Source organism: Lathamus discolor, chromosome 1, assembly GCF_037157495.1.
Source record: "Lathamus discolor isolate bLatDis1 chromosome 1, bLatDis1.hap1, whole genome shotgun sequence".
Lineage (NCBI taxonomy): Eukaryota > Metazoa > Chordata > Aves > Psittaciformes > Psittacidae > Lathamus > Lathamus discolor.
This window is the reverse complement of record NC_088884.1, coordinates 72,338,305-72,358,556: the sequence shown is the minus strand read 5'-3', so window position 1 is coordinate 72,358,556 and position 20,252 is coordinate 72,338,305. Positions and strand designations below refer to the sequence as shown.

At 41.8% G+C, this 20,252-nt stretch overlaps 2 protein-coding genes across 4 annotated transcripts in view; both read left to right on the top strand.

Annotated features, from left to right (window-relative positions):
* The window catches only part of RFX4 (regulatory factor X4), a 66,412-nt gene extending 57,438 nt beyond the window's left edge, over positions 1–8,974 (top strand). Inside the window, exon 16 of the mRNA XM_065665128.1 lies at positions 7,610–8,974. Within this exon, the coding sequence (XP_065521200.1) occupies positions 7,610–7,882 (273 nt within the window). The 3' untranslated portion in view covers positions 7,883–8,974. The remainder of the gene's footprint in view (positions 1–7,609) is intronic.
* A 4,793-nt stretch (positions 8,975–13,767) lies between these two features.
* Positions 13,768–20,252, top strand: part of RIC8B (RIC8 guanine nucleotide exchange factor B) — a 37,431-nt gene continuing 30,946 nt past the window's right edge. For all 3 annotated transcript variants that reach the window (XM_065679679.1, XM_065679662.1, XM_065679670.1), the window contains exons 1-2: positions 13,768–13,902; positions 16,788–16,835. In XM_065679679.1, coding sequence (XP_065535751.1) covers positions 13,816–13,902; positions 16,788–16,835 — 135 coding nt within the window. In that variant the 5' untranslated portion in view covers positions 13,768–13,815. The remainder of the gene's footprint in view (positions 13,903–16,787; positions 16,836–20,252) is intronic.

Sequence of the window (20,252 nt, the reverse complement as noted above, 5' to 3'; positions counted from 1 at the left end):
TCTTGGAGCTTACCTTGGCCCACAGAGGACTGTGGTGTCTTGTGACTCTGGGACAAATAGAAATTTTGATAAGTAGCACATAGTTTCATAAAGATTTTTGGCTTTCAGATGGACAGGAAGGGGCAAAAATGGAGGAGACGGCTTGTCAAAAACTTCATAGGGGAGTAATTGTTCTCCTGAAGTAGTATCTGCAGCTACTAACCCAGCATAAGCCTAAACCTGGCTCCTTCTGGCAGTACAGCCTGAATAATTCCCTCTGATGGCTAAGAGCCTTTTTGTTGACAGGGACAGTCTGTTCAAACCTTGGTCTTAATCCGATTTTTTTTTTCCCTTTCATCAGCATCTGTGAATAGTTCTCAGAACAGTTGCTTCCTTGTAACTCCAGGCCTGATTGCTCATCTCTTGACTTGGCTTACTGGCCACGAGCCTGTCACAAAGAAAAATGATCTACAGATTGATTTCTTACTACCTAATTCCCCAAGCTTTAGCGCAGAAGTGCATACAATCCTATGATGCTGTTCTATCATCATATAGAAGGGGACTGTGTAATATATGTACGTAAACACATCTATACTCACACTACGTTTTGTCAGTTCTCTGCCTCTGAAGTAACAAATGCCAGGGTAGAAAATAGACATCAGCTCTGTCTAAAAACCTGTGAGTGTTCTTATCAACCTATGCTGAGCTTAGCAGAGAGGTACCTCCTTCAAAAGTAACCCCTTCATAATGCCGCCACTTAATCCACGTCCACAATGGACACTTGACTGGCTTTTGATCACAGTTTTTGCCTGCAAGCTCACACTGGCTGGACAGGTCTTGACACTTTTCCAGGCTATCCATAAATATTTCAATTCATATCAATCCACCTCTTCCTTAACGTAACTCATGCTGCAGTAATTTTTCTCTGTAAATCACAAGGACAACACTTTTAGTAGGAAGAGTAGAGAAATCTGCAGCAGTATATATATATATTCTATATATATTTATATTTTAATATATCTGGTAACATATAAAGATGCATATCATATGAATGTGCATCCATATACATCCAGTACAAAAAAGTCAAGCATACAACATATATGTGTAAGTACTCTAACGCATGGCTGTAGTGAATCATATTGCAGATCCATTTATTCAGGTTCTCTCTCCAGTAACGGCCAGAAATGAATGTGTCTTAGAGTAAGCAGACGGTTGTTCTTTCACCAGCATAGCCCTACTGTCTTTGGCAAGAGCTGACCTAGGGACATGCTGAGTAGGAAGCTGCAGCTGGACTGTTGGCTTTTGTAGCAAACTGCCCTCCATTACCCTGCTTTTGAGCTTTTAAGTTCATTTAGCTTTTTTTTTTTTTTCCTGTACTGATAGATTTAGGGATGGGTTACATGAGACATATGTTCTCTTGTTAAGTCTGTTATCTCACAATTGCATTGGGTGCCCTATGTTTTTTGGGTGATGAGGAACAAGTAATATTCATTTCTTATTTACCTACTCTGGCCATTCAAGACATTATAGATCTGAATCATTCCTCTCACCTCCTTCCTGTCATCTCTTTTCCAGACTTAGAAGTCACCATCTGTTTAGTTTCTCTTGTAATGGATGCTCTATACACAGGAGTTATCTAAGGACAGCATGTGCACTGTAGGGCAGGTGTAGTCTGGGGAACATGCAAGCGTCCTATTCTTTCAATTGGGCTGAGTAGGGAACCTGCTGGAGCTGCAGCTCCCTTCCAGCCTTCCTGTGCAAACCTGATCTCAGATTAGTCAGGAGGGACTCAGTGAAGAAGCTTCCAGATCAGCCATTTAGATGTGGGACACACTCCTAGACCCCCTCCTGCCCACAGCCTTTTCGTTCTTTGTATTTCCAAAATGGAGCAATCACGTTCAAATGGTGTATCTCAGGTGGAGGCACTTAACAGAGACCCATAGAAGTGGCATAGTAGTGTTTCCCTTTTTGTTCCTTGAGATGAAGTTCTCATCTTAAAGACAAGCATTTGCTTTTTTAATCTATTTTCTACTTTTAAGCTATCTCCTGCTGTGCTCAGGAGCATACCCAGGGTCAGTTGCTCCTGAACTGGGGCTCTGTTTTCAAGAGGCACTAGTCAATTTCTGATACTGGGTGGAGAACATTTGTTATCAGCAAGTGTTTGCAATGCTGTTTTGTTGTTGTCAGATTTAGTTTATGAAGAGCATATTTTACTTCCATGGTCTGGACAGAACAAATCAGTCTGGAAAATGCTGCAGTAGTAGAATCTGCTGTTATGCAGTAGGCTGGGTTTGCACCTCTCAGGGTCAGAGGGCAGAGTACTGGGGCCATAGCTTTAAACAGCATTTGTACTCTGACTCTCTTGAACTGTTTAGAGGACTGCAGTGGTCTCACATAACTTCTGAGAGTTGCAGCATCACTTGATTTCTCTGTGCTATGCTTCATACCACAATTCTACCCAATTAAGTCTTCACTTCCCTTCATATGCTCCTCTAGCAGGATTTATATGGGGACAGTACTGGAAGAAGTAGTAACTGGTTTTTGGTACACTGGAGGAGCCAAAGACATCCTCTTCCAGACAGAGCCAGTGCTTTGTGCCCACTCTTGTTGTTCTGGTCCATGTAGTTCACAAAAAGGAAAAAGGGAAAAGCTCTTGTCCCCCAGCACATACACAGTATAAGCTTGTGACTGTACCAATGCAGTAAGAATAATATAACCTTCCCAATAACCACCCTGTCATCAAACAGATAGTAATGACAGAAAGAACAAAAATACTGGCCACCCATGCAACAAGAATCATTGTTCCTAACTCTATGGCTTCATAACGGACTTGAGATTGTTAGAATGTAATTGGAAGTAATTATGTATTGAATGCAACAGGAAACAGATGTCTTCTTTCTAAATAATTACAAATTGCTTTTTCATAAGGCTCCAAATGCCACTCCCTGAAGTACCAAAACCACGTAGATTGACTGGAAAGTTTCGCCCAAACTATCTGACAGATGAATATTCAATAAGCTCCAGTTTGGGGACAAAAAGGTCAAATTAGGGGTTATAAAGATTCAGTCAATCAATAGTTTTGATTATGTAATTTTTTGAGATTCTAAGCATATTTTAATGAAGTTAATTTATAGCTGATTCTTCACAATTGCTGTAATTTCTGATTATGAGTTATTTGCAATCCTAAAGTAGTGCCTATCGTACAACATTAACTTAAAGCACTCTGCAGAAGTGTGAGTAAATGCAATGTAAAGTCAGAGCCACATCCACAAGGAAAATATTTTGCTGTTTGGACAGAGACACCTTTCACCTCCATGCATAATCAGTGAGTGAGCTGAGGATAAGAATAAAGAGATTATTCTCCATCCTCACACTGCAGGAACTCAGTCTCTTCACTTCACGGGAGGACATCCTTTATGTATTCTCTAAAATAATACTAAAATAAATTGAATTAATTTTACATTTTTGGGCAAGGCCTTAACAGTAATCTGCTCAAAGACTCCCAGACTTAAAGGGCTTCTTGTCTAGGTCTAACAGCAGCAGTAGCAGCAAGTGTGAGTTAGCCCAGAAAATGGCAATTTCCTGTCAAGAGCCCTCCAACAAATGTCGCTTTTATATCTGGCAAAGATCACTAGGCCCCAGTGTTTTGAGTTCAGCATGCTTAAGCACTCTTCATCAAACCGGATGTAGAGTGTGAAAGGTGATTCAGGCAGCATGGGCAGGCATCCGCCCAGATGGCTATGCTTCGGACACTCCAACAAGGCTGAATAGATGCTTCATTGGGTGAGTTAATAGTCAGGCAGGGGCCAATGAGTACTTTAAAAATATTGTCTTTCAATAGTCTCTTCACTGTAGGGAAAAAGAAGTCACTGACTCATTTGCGATTAGCTGACCTACCATTACAAAACTTTCCATCTTGCATTCAGTCATAACAGAATTTATTGTAAAATACTAGATATTTAGAGTCCATGTTATTTTCAAGCAATTATTCTTTTTACATTCATGACACATTCATAAACACAGCTGCATCGAGTGTGCTTGATGAAAAGCAGCACACTGTATCCTGTCCCCTCATGCACAGCCATTAGCCCTGCCTTCTTAGTAAGCCTTAGCATGGCCTCTTGACTGCAGATAGGAGGAGGATTATCTTCCTTTTTCAAGGCATCCTGAAGTTTATTCTGTGAGCCAAGGTTTCATTCCCCTAACAGCACAGGTTTTGTGGTTCCAAACTACCAAAAAGATGTTATGTGGCTTCCCCACATAATGCCATTTACATCCAGGAGACCCACCATAAGATTCCCACAGTTCATTTTGTTCTTCTTGCTCATAGATGAAAGTTTTGGAGTCTGCAAATTATCAAGTAGCAAATTATCTCAGCTGAAGCTGGAGTTTTCTCTTGGCATTTGTAGGGGGTATGAAACCAAGTAATCCCCTTGATGTAAGTCACAACCTCGGTTTCACAACCTCAAAGGAAAATTGCACTGAGTCAGGATGGCAATGGATTCTCTTACTGTTAGCGACTGAGTACGTCAATTATCACATAGGAAAGGAGACAAGTGATAATCATTGGTGTATTATGGCAAAAGTCTAGATTAATCTTGTTCTTTAATACAAGAATCCACAGTGACTTCAGGTACAGATCAACGGGTAATAAAGACAAAGACCATGATAACTGGTATCAGGCAAAACAGTACTGAAGACGAAGAAGAATGTTTCTAGATTGGCTCACACCTTGCAGCTCCACAGATGGCATACAGAAAACAGAAAATTAAAAATGTATTGTTTGTGTGGTGTGGCTTTTTCCCAATGACGCATCCTGGTCCTGACTCTTACCACCTCAAAGCATTTTGTACATTTGAGATCAGCCAGGAAATACAAGTTATGGATTTGACAACTGTGGAAAGGGACTTTTATTTAACTTGAGCCAACCTAACTAATGGATTACGTCATGTGGCAGGAGGAAGAGCCATCTTCTGAGGACTGCTTATCTTCTGTCTTAAATATTTACCTTGAGGTTTGATAAATTCTTCTGGTGGCTGTAGACAGAGTGAAGATGAGTCACTTTTATTAGACGCCTGACATTTTAACAACTAAACTTAGGTGAGATGAATTCAACTCCAAAGCTATAATGAATCACAAGACAACTTGTTTCCTCTGTATTCATTATGGTGAGAGTTTTGTTCGTGGCGATGCTCAGGCAAAGGCAGTCAGCAGGCTTTGGCATGAAAATGACTTTCAATTATTGCCAGTGCAGACCAGGAAAGGAGCATCCTAACTTTATTAGCTATTCTCCCAAACATTAAAAAAATGAAATTTGGTCAACTTTTTCTGGAACCTCTTATATTTACTTAGAATATTTGAAGGCTGGTTGTCTTTTGATAGAGTGCCTTGTCCTTAATAAATGAATTAAATGAGAGGACCATGATCTTAAATCAAATCACCTAATCTAAAACCTCCGAGCTTGAGTTTCATTGCTGCTGGGCACTGGCAACTCTTATCTTCAGCAAAAGCTTCCGGAAAATCAACAATTCTGAAAACTTGAGTCCTCCGCAAAGGAATATAAGGCCTTCTGTGATCAATGCCTAAGGTCTGCTGAGTTTTCCTACTGAAAAGCCTTTCTCTGGGGTGAATACCTAAATGGGGGCTACAAGAATTCTGGAAAGGGCTTTTTACAAGGGTATATGGAGGGTAATGATAAGGGGTAACAGCTTTAAACTGAAGGAGGGGAGATTTAGGTTAGATCTTAGGAAGGAGTTTTTCCCTATGAGGGCAGTGAGGCACTGGCACAGGTTGCCCAGAGAAGCTGTGGCTGTCCCATCCCTGGCAGTGTTCAAGGCCAGGTTGGACGGGGCTTGGAGCAACCTGGTCTATTGGAAAGTGTCCCTGCCCATGGCAGGGGATTGGAGCTAGATGATACTTAAGGTCCCTTCCAACAGAAACCATTCTATGATTCTGTGAAGATGGAAATTTAGATGATCTTGTATAGATTCATTGCCAGTGTTACCATTACAGCTTATTCTGATAGCTGTATTAGCAATACCAGTTTAAGTGTTGACATTCCAGTATGGTGCTGCTATTTACCAGCCTGTTTCAGCAGCTGATTGCACAGGTAATTCCAGTCTCTATAGCAATGAGAAGTACATGCTAAATATCGCATCATAGAGCTTTGATTTCCTTCCTGTCATCTTCCAACTGGCCTGTCTCCCCTAGGACACAATGGAATGTGTGCGGATGCTAAATCACTAACTATAGTAGGTTGGTCAAAAATAGTCTTCTCTTTCTCCTCTCTAATTAGGAGTGTTCAGAACGCAACTTTTGAGCTGCCTGAGGCTTTTTGAACCGTCTGAATATGTTTGCCAAGGCAGGGCTGCCTTCCTGGCTGTGGTTTGAAGGGAGTCAGCAGAAACTCCTCATGGAGACACTGCTATAATTGCCTTGGGCTTATGCAACAGCTGCTTATGCAACTGATTAACCACAGCCCCATCCGGCAGTGTGGTAATGTAACAAGACCCTTTGGGAATCACTGTCATCTCCCTCCTAGGAACAACTACAGCAGCTCTTTTCTCCGTGATCCTCCAAAAGATGGGGAAGGGATTTCACAGTCCTCAACCATATAAAGTTTTGGCACGCAGCTTGCAAGGCTTGTAAGCATCAGAAGAGGTGATAGTCCTAACTTTGATGAAACACTTGTCAAACAACCCAAAAAGATGAAATTTTCAATTATGACCCTTTTAGTAGAAAAGGTATAAAGGTGTAAAATGTAGAACCTCTAAAAACACATGGCCGGTCAAGGGGAACAGGAATCCTAATGGTCTCTGTGATGCAGATGGATAATAGGATTGCAAAACAAGGAGAGCACACTGATGATCTGCTCCTGTAAGGCAATAAGAGACATATATGTTAAGCAAGCACTCATAAGCAAAACTTCCTGTTGCTAGGCAGCCTGTGGCTATAGAAAGCAAAAGCTGTTCTCTGTTTTCCTGCCTATTCTTCCTATCCTCAGCACATCTTCTCCTAAGTGGGAGGCATTTGTTGAGCTTCTTTGATTCCTAGTTTCCAACTGTCACTGTGAACAGCTGGGGAATAGAGAGATTTTTCTTCTGCCCGCCTCTTTTCATAAGTTCTACAATTGGCTGCCTGCTCTGAGGCCAGACTATAGTATTTTTCTGCAGAAACTGGCAGGACGGCTTGTGAACGTTTAAAAGGAAAGGCACCTTTCCAGTAATAAAGACCTTTTACTCTCCTCCCTCAAAACTGAGTTGAGTGAACAGGAGTCGGGATATTTCATACTCTGTTTTTTACTGAAGAGCAAGTTTTCAACTAAAAGCAGTGAGAAAAAGATAAGATGAATTTAACTTATTTTTCTGCTCCCAGATATACCTGCCAGTGCACAGCCCTTTGATAAATGAAGCCAATATTTAAGTGCAGTGATCACCCTCACACTGGTCTGACTGCAGGCATTAGTTATCTGATATTCCATCTTCAGTATGCTACCTACTTGTTGGAGGTCCATTAGTTCATAGGACTTCGGTTTTGTTAAACACAGCTTTGTGACACCACCAACCCTTATTTTAACATTAAGTATGTGGTAGATAATGCTTTCATTTGTTTTTCTTTGCTTTTATTGTAGTACCCTTTCAATAGCCCAACATCAAGAATGGAGCCCTGTCTGATGAGCAGTACTCCAAGGCTACATCCCACACCAGTGACTCCTCGTTGGCCGGAGGTCCCAGCCGCAAACTCCTGCTACACGAGCCCATCCATGCACTCCACAAGATATGGAAATTCTAGTGACATGTACACCCCCTTGACTACACGCAGGAATTCTGAATATGAGCACATGCAACACTTTCCTGGCTTTGCCTACATCAATGGGGAAGCCACCACAGGTTGGGCTAAATGAAAATGACTGGTATTATCAGCTAAGCCTATATACTTAAAAGAGTTATAAAAACTTCATGTTATTGGGAGTTTTCACGGACATTCTTCAAGGGAGGTGAAGATGGAAAAGATCCTGGGCAGATAGCCGTAGTTCATATTGTGGGCAGATTGCAGACCAGTATGACTGAATGTTCCTGTAGCTGAAAAAGAGTTTTGTTCTATTCTAGACCACTTCTGGGGCCAATCTGTGCCTTTTTTAATTCTGGCATGTGGGCCAACCCTGTGTGATGTCAGTTTGAGTGAGCCATTTTTGCCCCCCCTCTCTTATCGACAAATGTTAATGAGTGTTACAAAAAAAGTACCAGAACAGGACCTATTTATAATTCTAATTGAAGACAGGAAATTCACCCTCAGCAAAGCTCTGTCATCTGTTCTTCTTTTAAGCTCTTAATGCATTCCTTAAAAACCATTCTGCCATGTCATCACTTCTTCATATCAATTCCTTTATCTGGCTCCTTAAAAGAGATGTGGTATTGTAGGTTTCAGTTTACACCTAACTTTGTATATTGATGCACCTTTCTGTGGATCCACTAAGTTTGATCTTTACACAGGAGAAGACAAGACATGTAGCATTGAATTATACACTGCCTTAAGTTGACTATTGTTCTTATTATATATGTATTTGAGTTAAGTTTGCACAATCTGGAAAAATCTAACTTCTCTGGTCAGAAATGACAAGGTAAAGAAGGGACTTGGGGACTGGGAAGATTTGGGATTCAGAGCCACATATGTTAAATATGACGATATGAAGCAATTATGTAAAGAAAATGACAATGCAAACATGATTATAAACTTAATTACCTATTGACAGGTATGAAACTATTCTCTCAGTTCCTTCACGTGGTATTAATTCTATATACTTCTACAAAATCAAAATTCAAAGCTGTGCCTTTGAACTTATTCTGTACTGTGTATGTGTGGAAAAATGTATTGTATTTTGGGGAGAATTTTTCTTAGACATTTTCTGTCAGATTTCTAGCTATTTGTGAGGTTTTGTTAGATTTTATTAACATAGCTTTTCCTTCTGTATTATAAAATGCACCAAGCAATTATGGTGGACCTATTACCCTATGGGTAAGAAATAAATAAATGGAAATATGACATCAGACATTTCAGTAATTGTTCTGTAAATAAAATCTTTGATAGCACCCAGTGTGATGATAACCATGTTTATGCCTAAAATGGACATAAGTGTTATTTGTACAGTTGTGCAAGATATATGAGGGATTTTCACACTCAAATAAAGTTCCTGAAATTAAACAGATGACATTTAAATTTACTTAAACACAGAAACTTCTGCAAGCTGCAAACATTCAGAAAATCCTAAATGTGACTGTTTTTATTCAACAAAGAGCTTGAGAACATACATAACTGACAGCAAATGAGTAGCCTAACACCTGCGCTTGTGGCTACAAACTGCTCAAGGCTGGGACGGGACAGATGACTCCAGATGGCTTGGCATAAACTCTGCTGATGTTGCTCACCCAAGCCATTGTATTCACTGGGGCAGGTAAGATGCATTCTCTTCTTTACAGTATCCTGTAACAAATGTGTTGCCACCAGAATACTGGAAATGGAAAAGTTATTTTTCCTTAGGTAAGTAAATAAAGCAGCAAAATTAGGTAAGTAAATAAAGCAGCTAGTGAGTAAAATGGAGAGAGTTTGGGGTCTGAAGTAGCTAAAGGAGTGCACTGGAAATCTGCAAAGGCTGAGAGAGGAAGGATGTTCCAGGAAGGTTTGGGAAGTGTTCAGGCTCTTAAATATGCAGTTGAAGACCCAGAGGGATTTTCAGAAAGACATCAGGAGCCCATCTCCACCCCTAGGCACCTGATAAAAATCTTGTTTCCTCAGTTAGTGTCACAGACCTTTTGAAACTTTTCTCCATTAGCTAGCGTTATTAACCAAGATACCTTCACTTTTCACTTTTGTTAAGGGCAGGGAGATCAGGCTTAAGCTAACTCATCTATTTTATACTTATTCATGTTATCTTCAGGCAAAGTTGTCTACACGTGAGGAAAGTAAATTATCTGAGGAAGTTTTTTTTTTAGCAGTCAGTCTTTTGCAGATGGAGTTTGGATGCGTTTGAGACCAATGTCCTGCACTGCATTTTGTTATCAAAGATGTTTAAATCAAAGCATTGATTCTGGCCTATTAATTAATAGCAATATAATTAATATTAATAGAAATATCTGCCTCATCAAGACTGAGGAATTTGTACGAGAAAGGCACTAGAATAGAAAAATCCACTTTCTTTTCCCCAGTGAATTCCAGTTTTCTGTACTGCATTGCATCTGATGCGAGCCCACTGTGACCCTGTTCACTCATTCATTATTGCTGGAACATCGATCAGTCTCCCATTACCCAATGGACTGTTGACCACGCCTTGCCATGGTCAACAGGACCAGAGGCATTGGCAAGATGTTTGTGTGAAGAATGGACCATTAACTCAAAGCTGGGTCTCTGGAAGGATCGAGATGGAGATGAACCCCAGCACCACTTGATGGAAGCCAGAAGCACTTCCCACAATTTTTATGATAACTTGCTAAACTAAAGGAAGTCTAATCCCCACTGACTGAAAGAAAGGAGAAGATGAGACTATTTTAGCATAAAACTATGCCATATCCTTCAATATGTACAGGGACAACTCAGTAACTCTGATTTCAAAAGCTCGGGGAGAAAGTTCAGGAAGGAAGAGGGATACTGGACACAGTGTCAGCACCAGAAAGAGTAAGGACTTTCTGAGCTAAGAAATGCAACACCGTGCACAAAAACCTGGGAGAGGCAGTTTTGACCAACAGCAGCATCACAACACTGTTCATAAAAGAGCCACAGAACATCATCAGTCAGATAGGGCTTTGAAAGGCTTTTGCAACAGAACCTGCACAGTCTGTCTTTTCCTTTCTTTTTTTCTTCAATTTTTAATTTTTAATTCATTTATTAACTTGTATTGATGCCACAGGAGTCTGAACATGCACTTCCAACTACCTTTGAACTGCTTCTTGATGAAGGCTCTGAAATATAAACTGCATGTTCCTCGATAGCAGTATCTAGATGACCAAACATAACTCTACAGAGGTCACCATCCCCATCTGCATCAGACGTGCTGCAAGGGAAAGCAGGCCCCCTCCTTGACCACAGGTTGGAATTCACCATATTAATACATACTGCTGCACCTTTCAGGTCACAGGGGTTTAAACCAAGCGGTGAAGTGCAGCAGCTCAGAAAAGGATGATAATCTCTGGGAAGAATGGCTGGTTAGGGGCAAGAAAATCTTAAATCATTCTAGTACAAACTGACAAACCTCCTGAGTCAGAGTCTGCAGCCTTCACTTGACCATGGTTACTGAAACTGCTGTTTCTTGACTAGCCACCTATTTATGGGCATATAAAGTAAATACAGAGTTTAAATAAAAGACTACACAAATCTTCCTGAAGACTTTATACCACATACCAAAGCACTCAGTATCATTTTCACTTTATTTCCTTTTTTGTTTCTTTTCTGTTTTCCTTTTTTCTTTTTTCTTTTTCTTCATTTTTCTTTTTTCCCTTTCTCTTTCCTTTCCTTGTCTTCCCCCCTTTTTTCTTTCTTCTTTCTTTTAATTTTCCCCATTTTTCCTTTTCCTTTTTTCCTTTTATTTTTCCTTTTCCTTTTTCTTTTTCCTTTTATTTTTTTTTTCTCCTTTCATTTTCCCTTTTTCTTTTCTTTTTTTTCTTGCTAACTTTCTATCTTCTCACAACAAATACACATTTTATTAAAAGTGTGATCTTTTTCATGGGCTAAAGCATAACAAAAGGTAGAGGTATGTAATATAGTCCACATAATGTAATATTGCCTATTACAACTAACATCTGTATAATATTTTTAAACAGCTGTACACACACACATACATTTATGTCTGCATATAAAAATCCATTACAATGCTTCAAGATTTTTCATTACCAGGTAGAAAAAAGACTCAGCGGGGGAAGAGCAGTGAGAACTCCATTCACTGGCATGAATCCTGTTTTTGTCAGGCTACCTCTTGCTGCTAAGGTCACTACCCTCTGACAAAAATGGCCTCTGACCTCCCCAGCCCCACAATTCTGTTGTGACTGACCCTGAAACCCATGAAATTCAGGGGCAGACATTGCTTTGGAAGGTTTAGATAAAGCTGACTAACATGGGAAGGGCTCATGGTATGCACCCATCTGAAAAGGTCTGGCAGTCCTTTGGTAGAGGATGCAATTTATTCTGTTCCCCTCTTTCATTCAAATCCTAATCCTTCATATGCTACATAAAGTGGAAACTAGAACTCACCGATGATGAATAACAAGGTGCCTTAAAAGGGCAGTATGAGTTTCCTAGTGTCTATTTTTTAGGGTGTTTTTAATTAAAAAAAAATAACAAAATTGCTATGTACAAGTAAAATGGATGTTTTGCTGTGCTGTGAAGGAAATCTAAGCAATCGCATGCACTATTATTGAGTTATAAATCCAACAAGCAAAGGATTATTTTTACTGAGTTCCTCTCCATAGCTGCATTAGTACACACATGGACCTGACTCAGAAGAAATGGCGGTGCACGTCGGGCTGGATTTTGTTACTCCTTGCAGTCCAATGACCATGCTGTTCTGGTTCTGTATCTCAGTTCCACCCACTGTGGCAAGAAATGCTGATCAGAAAGTTCACATCCTGGTTTGGGTCTGCATCTTCAACACATACCGACACAATTTTATCTCCTTCATTGCTCTTTGGAGCCACTGTCCATCTGCAGATGAAACCTCCTTGCCCTGATGGTGTTTTCCACCATGGAGCTGATGGTTTGTGAGATGAAAGGTTTCTCTTCATGACCAGAATCGCTACTGAACAAATAAATACCTCAAGGAGGGACTGACCTCAGCTGTCTCTGAAGTTTTATTACCCCGGGGTTTTCAGTCAATACATTGTTTCTGCTATCTGGACAGTGAATTTTGATTATCGGGCACCTTGAGTATGGAAATACTAAGTTTCTCCTCAGTGTAGTTTAAACCTATGGCCCTGAAAAGCTCTTCAGAGACACAGTACAACTTTCCCTGAATACGCAGGCAGTTTTGGCAAAGCAGAGAGAGGGGTTTTGTCCGCAAATGGAAATGGGGAATGTTCAGGTACCACCACCCCCCAGGTGGGTTAGACTGGAGAAAGGTGGGTTTGTTTTGCTGCCAGGCATTACGGTGAAGCCCCACGTCAGGCAATGGACACAGACTTCACTCAGGCCACCCCTTAGTGCCATTCTGTGCAGGGCTGGTGCGTAAGGGCAGAGCGGGAGGCAGCTCTGCAACCATGTCACGCTGGAGTATCTGCCCCGAGGCAGGTGTGGTTGAAGGCACCATAAAACGCAGCACATTTTGCCGACAAACTGGAGGGAAAGCGGCCAGCCCTTGTTTTGGCAGGCAGCTCTCCTTGTGACAGGTATGGTAAGTGCAGGGTGAGTCGCAGGGAACACACAAGTGGACAAGCCTAGCGAGGGGGGCCTATGTCGGGGTCAGCTTTGTGCCACTGAGACACCAGAGAGCACCCTGCCAGCCGGCGGGGGCCGCTGGGGACTCGAACCCACGCTGCCGGGGCTGCCCAGCAGGACCACAGCACCCATCGTGCCCTGCGGCACCGGACCCTGCCGGGCACCGCAGTGCTTCTTCGCTTGGCATGCTGGGAGGCGTAGTCCTCTTCGTGCCGGCGGGAAGACAGCCAATAGAAGGGCTCCCGGGGGAGCCTCCAGCCAATAGCGCTCGAGCGCTGCCTGCCAGTCCGGGCCATTTCCAAGGTGAGCGTAGTGCCGTGACACGTCACGTCGCGTCACGTGAGGGGTGCGCGGGGCAGGAGGTCAGGGCGCGGCGGGGCGGTGGCAGCTGCCGGCGGAGCCGAGCCGAGCGGGGCGGGCATGGAGCTGGGCGCAGTGCTGGAGGCCGTGGAGGGGCGCGGCAGCGCTGAGGCTGTGGAACGGGTCCTGGCGCGGTACAACGAGGAGGTAACGGGCCGTTCCCCCTGCCCTCGCGGTACGAGCCGGCCCCTCAGCTCCCCTCGCAGCCCCGCGGGGCACAGGGTCGTCCCCGCCGTTGCCCCCCCGCGCTCGGCTCTCCGGCGGGGCCGCTGCGTCCACCGCGTCTGCTGCCGCTTCCCCGGCGTGTCCGCCAGTGCTGTCCCGCCTTCTGTGCAGGGGTGCCGAGCGGAGCCCGCGCCTGGCTGGAAGCAGGCTCCCAGGGGAGCGCGCAGCCAGCGGTATCGCGGGTAGATAACGCTCAGTGCCTGGTTCGGCCCCCCGCGCCCTCTGTCTTGCTTGTGCCTTACGTGCCTGACGTGGAGCGTAGCAGGTTATCGGTTATCAGGCTCTAAAAAGAGCTGTTACACAGTTTGTTTCCGACATCTTTTAACCTGCGTGTACCCCAGGGAAGAGGCTGGGAGAGTAACACTGGAGCCTTTCGGACCATTGTGTACCTGCTCGGCTGCCCGCAGTGCTGCCCTTTGCAGGCAGTCGTCTGTTGCCAGGTCTGGGTGATGTACTGGGGAGAGGCCTTCCCTTTGCACTGCTTCAGCAGTGACGGGGTCAACGTGCAGGGGAACAGCTCTGCAGTGGGACGGGGGTATGTCCGAAGTGGACTGCAAAACCTCACTTGGTTTATTACATTTCTGGGCAAGCAGAGGAAAGAAGGGAGCTGAAAGCAGGATTATGACAGGTTGAGCTTTTAGTGCTGACAAGTATTAGAGTACCTAGTACTGCCATCGCAGTGTGGTATGTGTGCACTGAGACAAGAAGTGAAAGGAAGGTGATGTTGGGAAGTAGAAATTGGAGTGAAGCTAGATGTTAGATGGATTCCCACGTTCTCTCTCCCTCCCCCCTCCTTCTTCCACCTTTGATAGGGACATCTTGACACCTGGATTTTAATAGAGCAGAATAGTCTGTCTCTAAAGATCACATCTCGACCCAGCAGGTGTCTGTCTTCTGTGTAGACACTTCTGTGACTGGTACACAAGCATCTAAAACTTGTACTGACTCAGAGTTTGGCTATAGATGTAAATGCTGTTGTGTTGAACCAACTATCTGCTGAAATCTAGGAATCTGTTACAGGACTAAACATTTAGGTGTTTAGTTAAAGATTCCTGGCTCTGTCATTAGTGGGAAACCAAATGAATGTGGATTGGTGTACAGTTACCATTCAGCCTCGAAGAGATGGCTTGAAGTTTGCTGTCTTACATGCAGTATATAGTTTTAAGTCTATGTTTTAAGTCTAGCATTGGCAGTAACTGGTATCTTGCAGTTTCTGTTCTGTATATATCAGATGTCTATATCAAAGACATTTAAAGTCTTTGAATGAAGCCTGGGGGTTGCATGTGTAGCTAAATACTTCTGAAGTCTCAACATGACATTTTTCTTGCTGTGTTTCTTGTCAAGAAGTTTGCCTTAATGTTTCCTACATTTCTCTGAGGAACATGTTACTAACTTCATTATCTTGCTTGTGGGCCAGCAGAGACAGGCAGAGTACTCCAGGTTCCAGATCTTTACCTATGCCTCTTCTGAGCTTTAGGTTTCCTTATTTTTTTCCCAAATAACAAATTAAATATACCTCAATTGAAGAGAAAAGATGGATTAAGTGTATTTCAAAGGTGCAGGTTGCTGTAGAATAGCCAATGAGAGAAGTTAGTAGGTCTCTTCTTGGTCTCTGTGCTGCCTTGTTTGCAATGATTATTCCAAACTTCTGGTTCTCCAGTGTTCAGACTGGAGGAACTGTCACTACACTTCTGCTGTAAATTTCCAAGAATGTTCATGTGCAAGTGCAGATATTGCCTGCTTTTGGTTAATTTCTCATATTTTAATGTTCACCTGCTTTTGGCTGGCATTTTGCTTAACTTGTGTGGTTCAGTAGTGTTATTGGGAGCCCTGTAAGAGAAAGGAAAAAGGAATTATTTTCCTACTGTCATCAGGGATCTAACTGATATTGGTAACACTTGATTGTAGAGTAGATGACCAAGGCCTTTCTGTAATTGTTGGCTTGTGTCATGAAGGGTAAGAGGCCACTAATGTGCTATGGAAGGTCACTTACATGATGTAGCAAGTTGTATACTATAAATAATGTATTATAAATAATTGAAATTGAGAAGCTGTTCATCATGATTAATCACTTGGAAGGTTTTAAGACGTTGTTAAAATAACTGTCTGGTATTATTGCTGTTGTCTTTGGCACAATAAAGTTTATGTCCCATGAGTAGTATTTCACTAACAACATGCTTCAGGAAACTGAGCTAGAACTACTCTCAACTACTATTTGAAGTGTTTAACAGGAAATGAGTACTCATTGTTAGACCATACCTATCTTGTGTTTGACTGTACCAGAGAAGCAGGTATCTTGGTAATGTGGTTTGGAAATAGCCACAATATGGAAACTGGTAGATTTTGTGGTGAGGCTTATTTGATTTGCTCTGCTTGTTTTCTGGGCAAGACTATCCTATGGTGATTCTGGTATGGGACATTTTAAAGTACAGTCAAAAGCTTGTGAGCCAGAACTGCCTGGGGAAGAATCTGAGTAATAAAGTGTTTGAAAAATACAAGGCTATAGCTAACGTTTTTTTACACTGTGCAGTGTCATGCGTGAGGTTGTTAACGCACCTCAGAAACAGCCCAAAGACAAAGGGTTGCTCTGTACTGATAGTGATTGTGAGATTGTTACTTGGAGCCACTTACTGAAGCTCATGCTGTTGGGTTGAAAGGGAAAGGGACATGAGTTGGCATGATTGTGGCCTCATTATCTGAGATTGGTTTTTACCAGGCTCCTAAAGTGTTACAGTATTTTTGCAGGTATTACATACTTAGCAGCTGATGTTCATGTAACAAATGCAAACTCTTCTCTTTTTTTACAGAATCGGACCATTTTCAGATTTGATCCAGCAGATGAAGACAAAAGAAAGGTAAATACAATAGGCTGTCAAGCTGCATCCCTGCTCTGGTTAGAAGTATAAAAAAGTGAAAGCAGTCTCTTAACTTAGCTGCCACTGTGAAATGGTGCAAGTAGTGATCATAAAGTTCTGGTTTAATATTTTCTTTCTTCAAAGAGACATGGCAACTACCCATTCACCTTTGTTTTCTGAAAGAGAAAAGCAGATGCCTCCAACGGAAACCCCTGTCTTGACTAAAAGTAGTAACAGAAAAACCCATAAATGTATAGGGTACAGATTTGGGATGGGCTGGAGGAATAAAGCCAGTCTTTTGTATCTAGTGAGATAAAAATTTTGCAATGCATTTTTCTATTTTCTCTCTTCTTGCCAGGTAGCAATATCACAGCTGTATTTCTTGTCTATGTTAGCTACTTAAAGAATACTAGAGATTAAGAGACAAGTACAGAAGAAATCTATGGAGCTATAAGGGAAACAGTGCAACAGAAGTCTGTTAATCCAAAGGTAGCTGTAGTCAGTGGAATGTGTGCTCTGTGTGTCAGGTTCCAAAGATGGGAAATGTTCGTGTGTTGTACCATGGAGCTGTACAGGTGTGTTAGTGCTTAACAAGTCCCTGGAGATCCATCCACAGCCTCATATTTAAAGCTTGGACATGTTTTTTTTTCTTCCCTGTTGTTATTTTTATGGTGTAATTTGTAATGACAAGACCCTTCCTTTCTTTTTTCTTATTAGTTTTTGGGCTGAGTTGCATACTTATTCAGAAATGTTCGTTAGTGAATGAGGCTCCATGTTTCCACTATTTCTGAAATAAACTGAGCTTGAAACTAGAATTGCAAAGTTCCTGCAAGGATAGCTTGTCTCAGATTGGACACACATTGATTCATTCCATGATTTTGTGCAAAATCTAAATATTTCCACATATTAAATTGGGGATTCTATGGTAAAAATCGGTGGGATAAGTCTCTGTCTTTTGCATTTATACAAACACATCGGTTATGTGTATTCTAATTTTAAGTTACAGTTCTTCACTACACTATTACTGAAAGATATTTTAGCTTGGATTTATCTATGGCTTTACTCAAAGTTGATGTTGAGTAATGTGGTGATGGACTGTGTGTGTCCTTTTTGATCTGTGTTAGAATTCGGGTAGGATCTTTATTTGTTTTTCTTACTATGTTTGTCCTCTTCCTTTTTGTCCCTCCACATCCCTTCCACCTTTTTTACCTTGAGAATGAGGAAGTGTCTAGTCTGAAAATGGAATGCTAAGTAGAGAACATAGGAAAGGAGAATAGATAGGAAGACAAAATTGGCAAAAGCTAAATAAAGACAATGAGTGGTGGGGTATGTGTGTAGGATTTTCTCTGTGGTTGTATTTGTTTGCTGGGTTGTTTTTTTTTTTTTAACAGCTACTCAGCTGCACGTGTTCGATATCCTTAGTATCTGTGCAACATTGAGCCACTCTCCTTTCATCCTTCAGTTAAGGAAAAAAGACCCAAAAATGCTTTAAATTGAAAGGTAAAGTAGTAGTACAGGCTCTTACTAGGAGCAAGCTAGTGAAGTTGCCACCAAAAGTAATGAGGGTTATTCAAAGCCTGTATGATGTAGTTTCATGCTAGTTCAGAAACAAGTTGCATTTTTTTGTTTAGTGATACCAAAATGCAGTTGAGTTGCTGAGGTTTGCAGTTCTGCTGCTATTAGCTTGGCATGACTACCGTGAAAGAATGTTTAGACAAAGGGTCACAGTCCATAATGAAGTCATGTAGAAGACTTGAAGTTCAGGTATAGGGGCATGTAAAGAAGGACTTCAGGATTTTTGTCTTTGGCTTCTGGTGCTATTGGAAACTTGCCATATAACCTGATGAATGCAATACATGCTTCTTACCCATCTCTTGCTGAATACTGGGTTTGTTCATACCTAGGAGTAAGTTTGCTTTTAGTTACTTCAGCAAGACTTGAAAACTTTTTGTAAATCATTCATGTGTATGCAAGAGTGCAAGTAAAAGAACAATAGTAATGCAAGTTTTTTCTTCTGCCTTACCACATTGCTTCAGTCGTGACCTTGGAATTGCAGCAGGGTTGTGTAATGTAGGAGTAACTATGCTTTATGCTTTTCTAGGTTAAATACTGTTTAGGGAGAGGACAAGTTGCATACAACAGTGACACATATAAAATGGGAAAGACAGAAAGGTCAAAACTGTGGCTTGATTACAGAAACTGGATACATTGGACAGCAAAAATTGTTCTCCTGTACTATGGCTATAATCGTGGTGCTTTAGACTGTAACTAAATTGGCAGTGAGTTTGTAATGCTGAACTCCAGGAGGAAAGTAGGTTTTGTCCTCTAGAAGGCAGGAAAAGAGGTAATGCTATCAAGCTTGTCTGTCTGGACACAGCCACAAGATTAAAACCCACAAGATCTGAATGTGAGTTACTACTTGTCCTGGTGGTTCTGTTTAATGATGTATATGTCTGCATTGGCCCGCATGATTCCTGCTATGGGTGTAGATTAGTTGGCAATCTGTGTTGTGCTGTATGATCTACTCAGATGGCAGCCAGATCAACTTGGCGCCATTCTTTAACTTCGTATATACTAATGAAAACTATTAATTTCTGAAAGTCTGTTTTCAGTTTGTGTGTGTAAACAGTATAAAAATTACCAGCCAGAGGTAATGTGTTCTGGAGCTGAGGCTGAAATGAAGGCATTGTAGTTGTTTCAGAAAGGCTTAAACAGCTCTTGGAAATCTAGAATGCTTACTTGTCCCAACCAGCCCAGAAGTTCTTGACAGTGTTTTGCTGGAAAAGGTTGAGTCTTCAGAACTGCTGCGCCTCGCAGCAGTGTGGTATGGTTGACACAAACAGTTGGTTCTTTGGGTCTGTGCTTGAATCAGCTCCAGAAAATTAGTATCTGGTATTATGACTGGGCGGCCACCTTGGAGAAGAGGTGTCAGGCGTAGTGTCTCCCTCTGGAACTGGCACAGCAGACACTTCTGCTCAAGACTTACGTGTCCTAATACAAAAAGGAAAGGGTTTTTTTAGAACCACTTTTTCATCATTTAATAGTTTTGTTCTCTATTATTTATACCTTGACAAGTCCAAATCCTGCCTCTGAGGTAGCAACACATTTGTGCTGTTTAAAGACTTAAAAGGGTGAGAAAATCACAGCACTGTTTGTGTCTTGGAAACATCTGTCAGTACTGATTCCCTAGCTAACCATGGCCTTCCACAACTGGAAGGAGCTACAGCACCATTTGCCTAGGTGATATAACAGAAAAAGTAAATCTGTCCAAGATAGCAAGCAAGACTGACTTTCAAAATTGGATGAAGATGCTGAGTTTAAAGGAGGAAGGGGAAAAAAAAAGGAAGCAGCAGCCAAATATAAGAATATTACTCATAAGCCATATTCTTACCAGGGTCTTCATGATTGATGTATTTC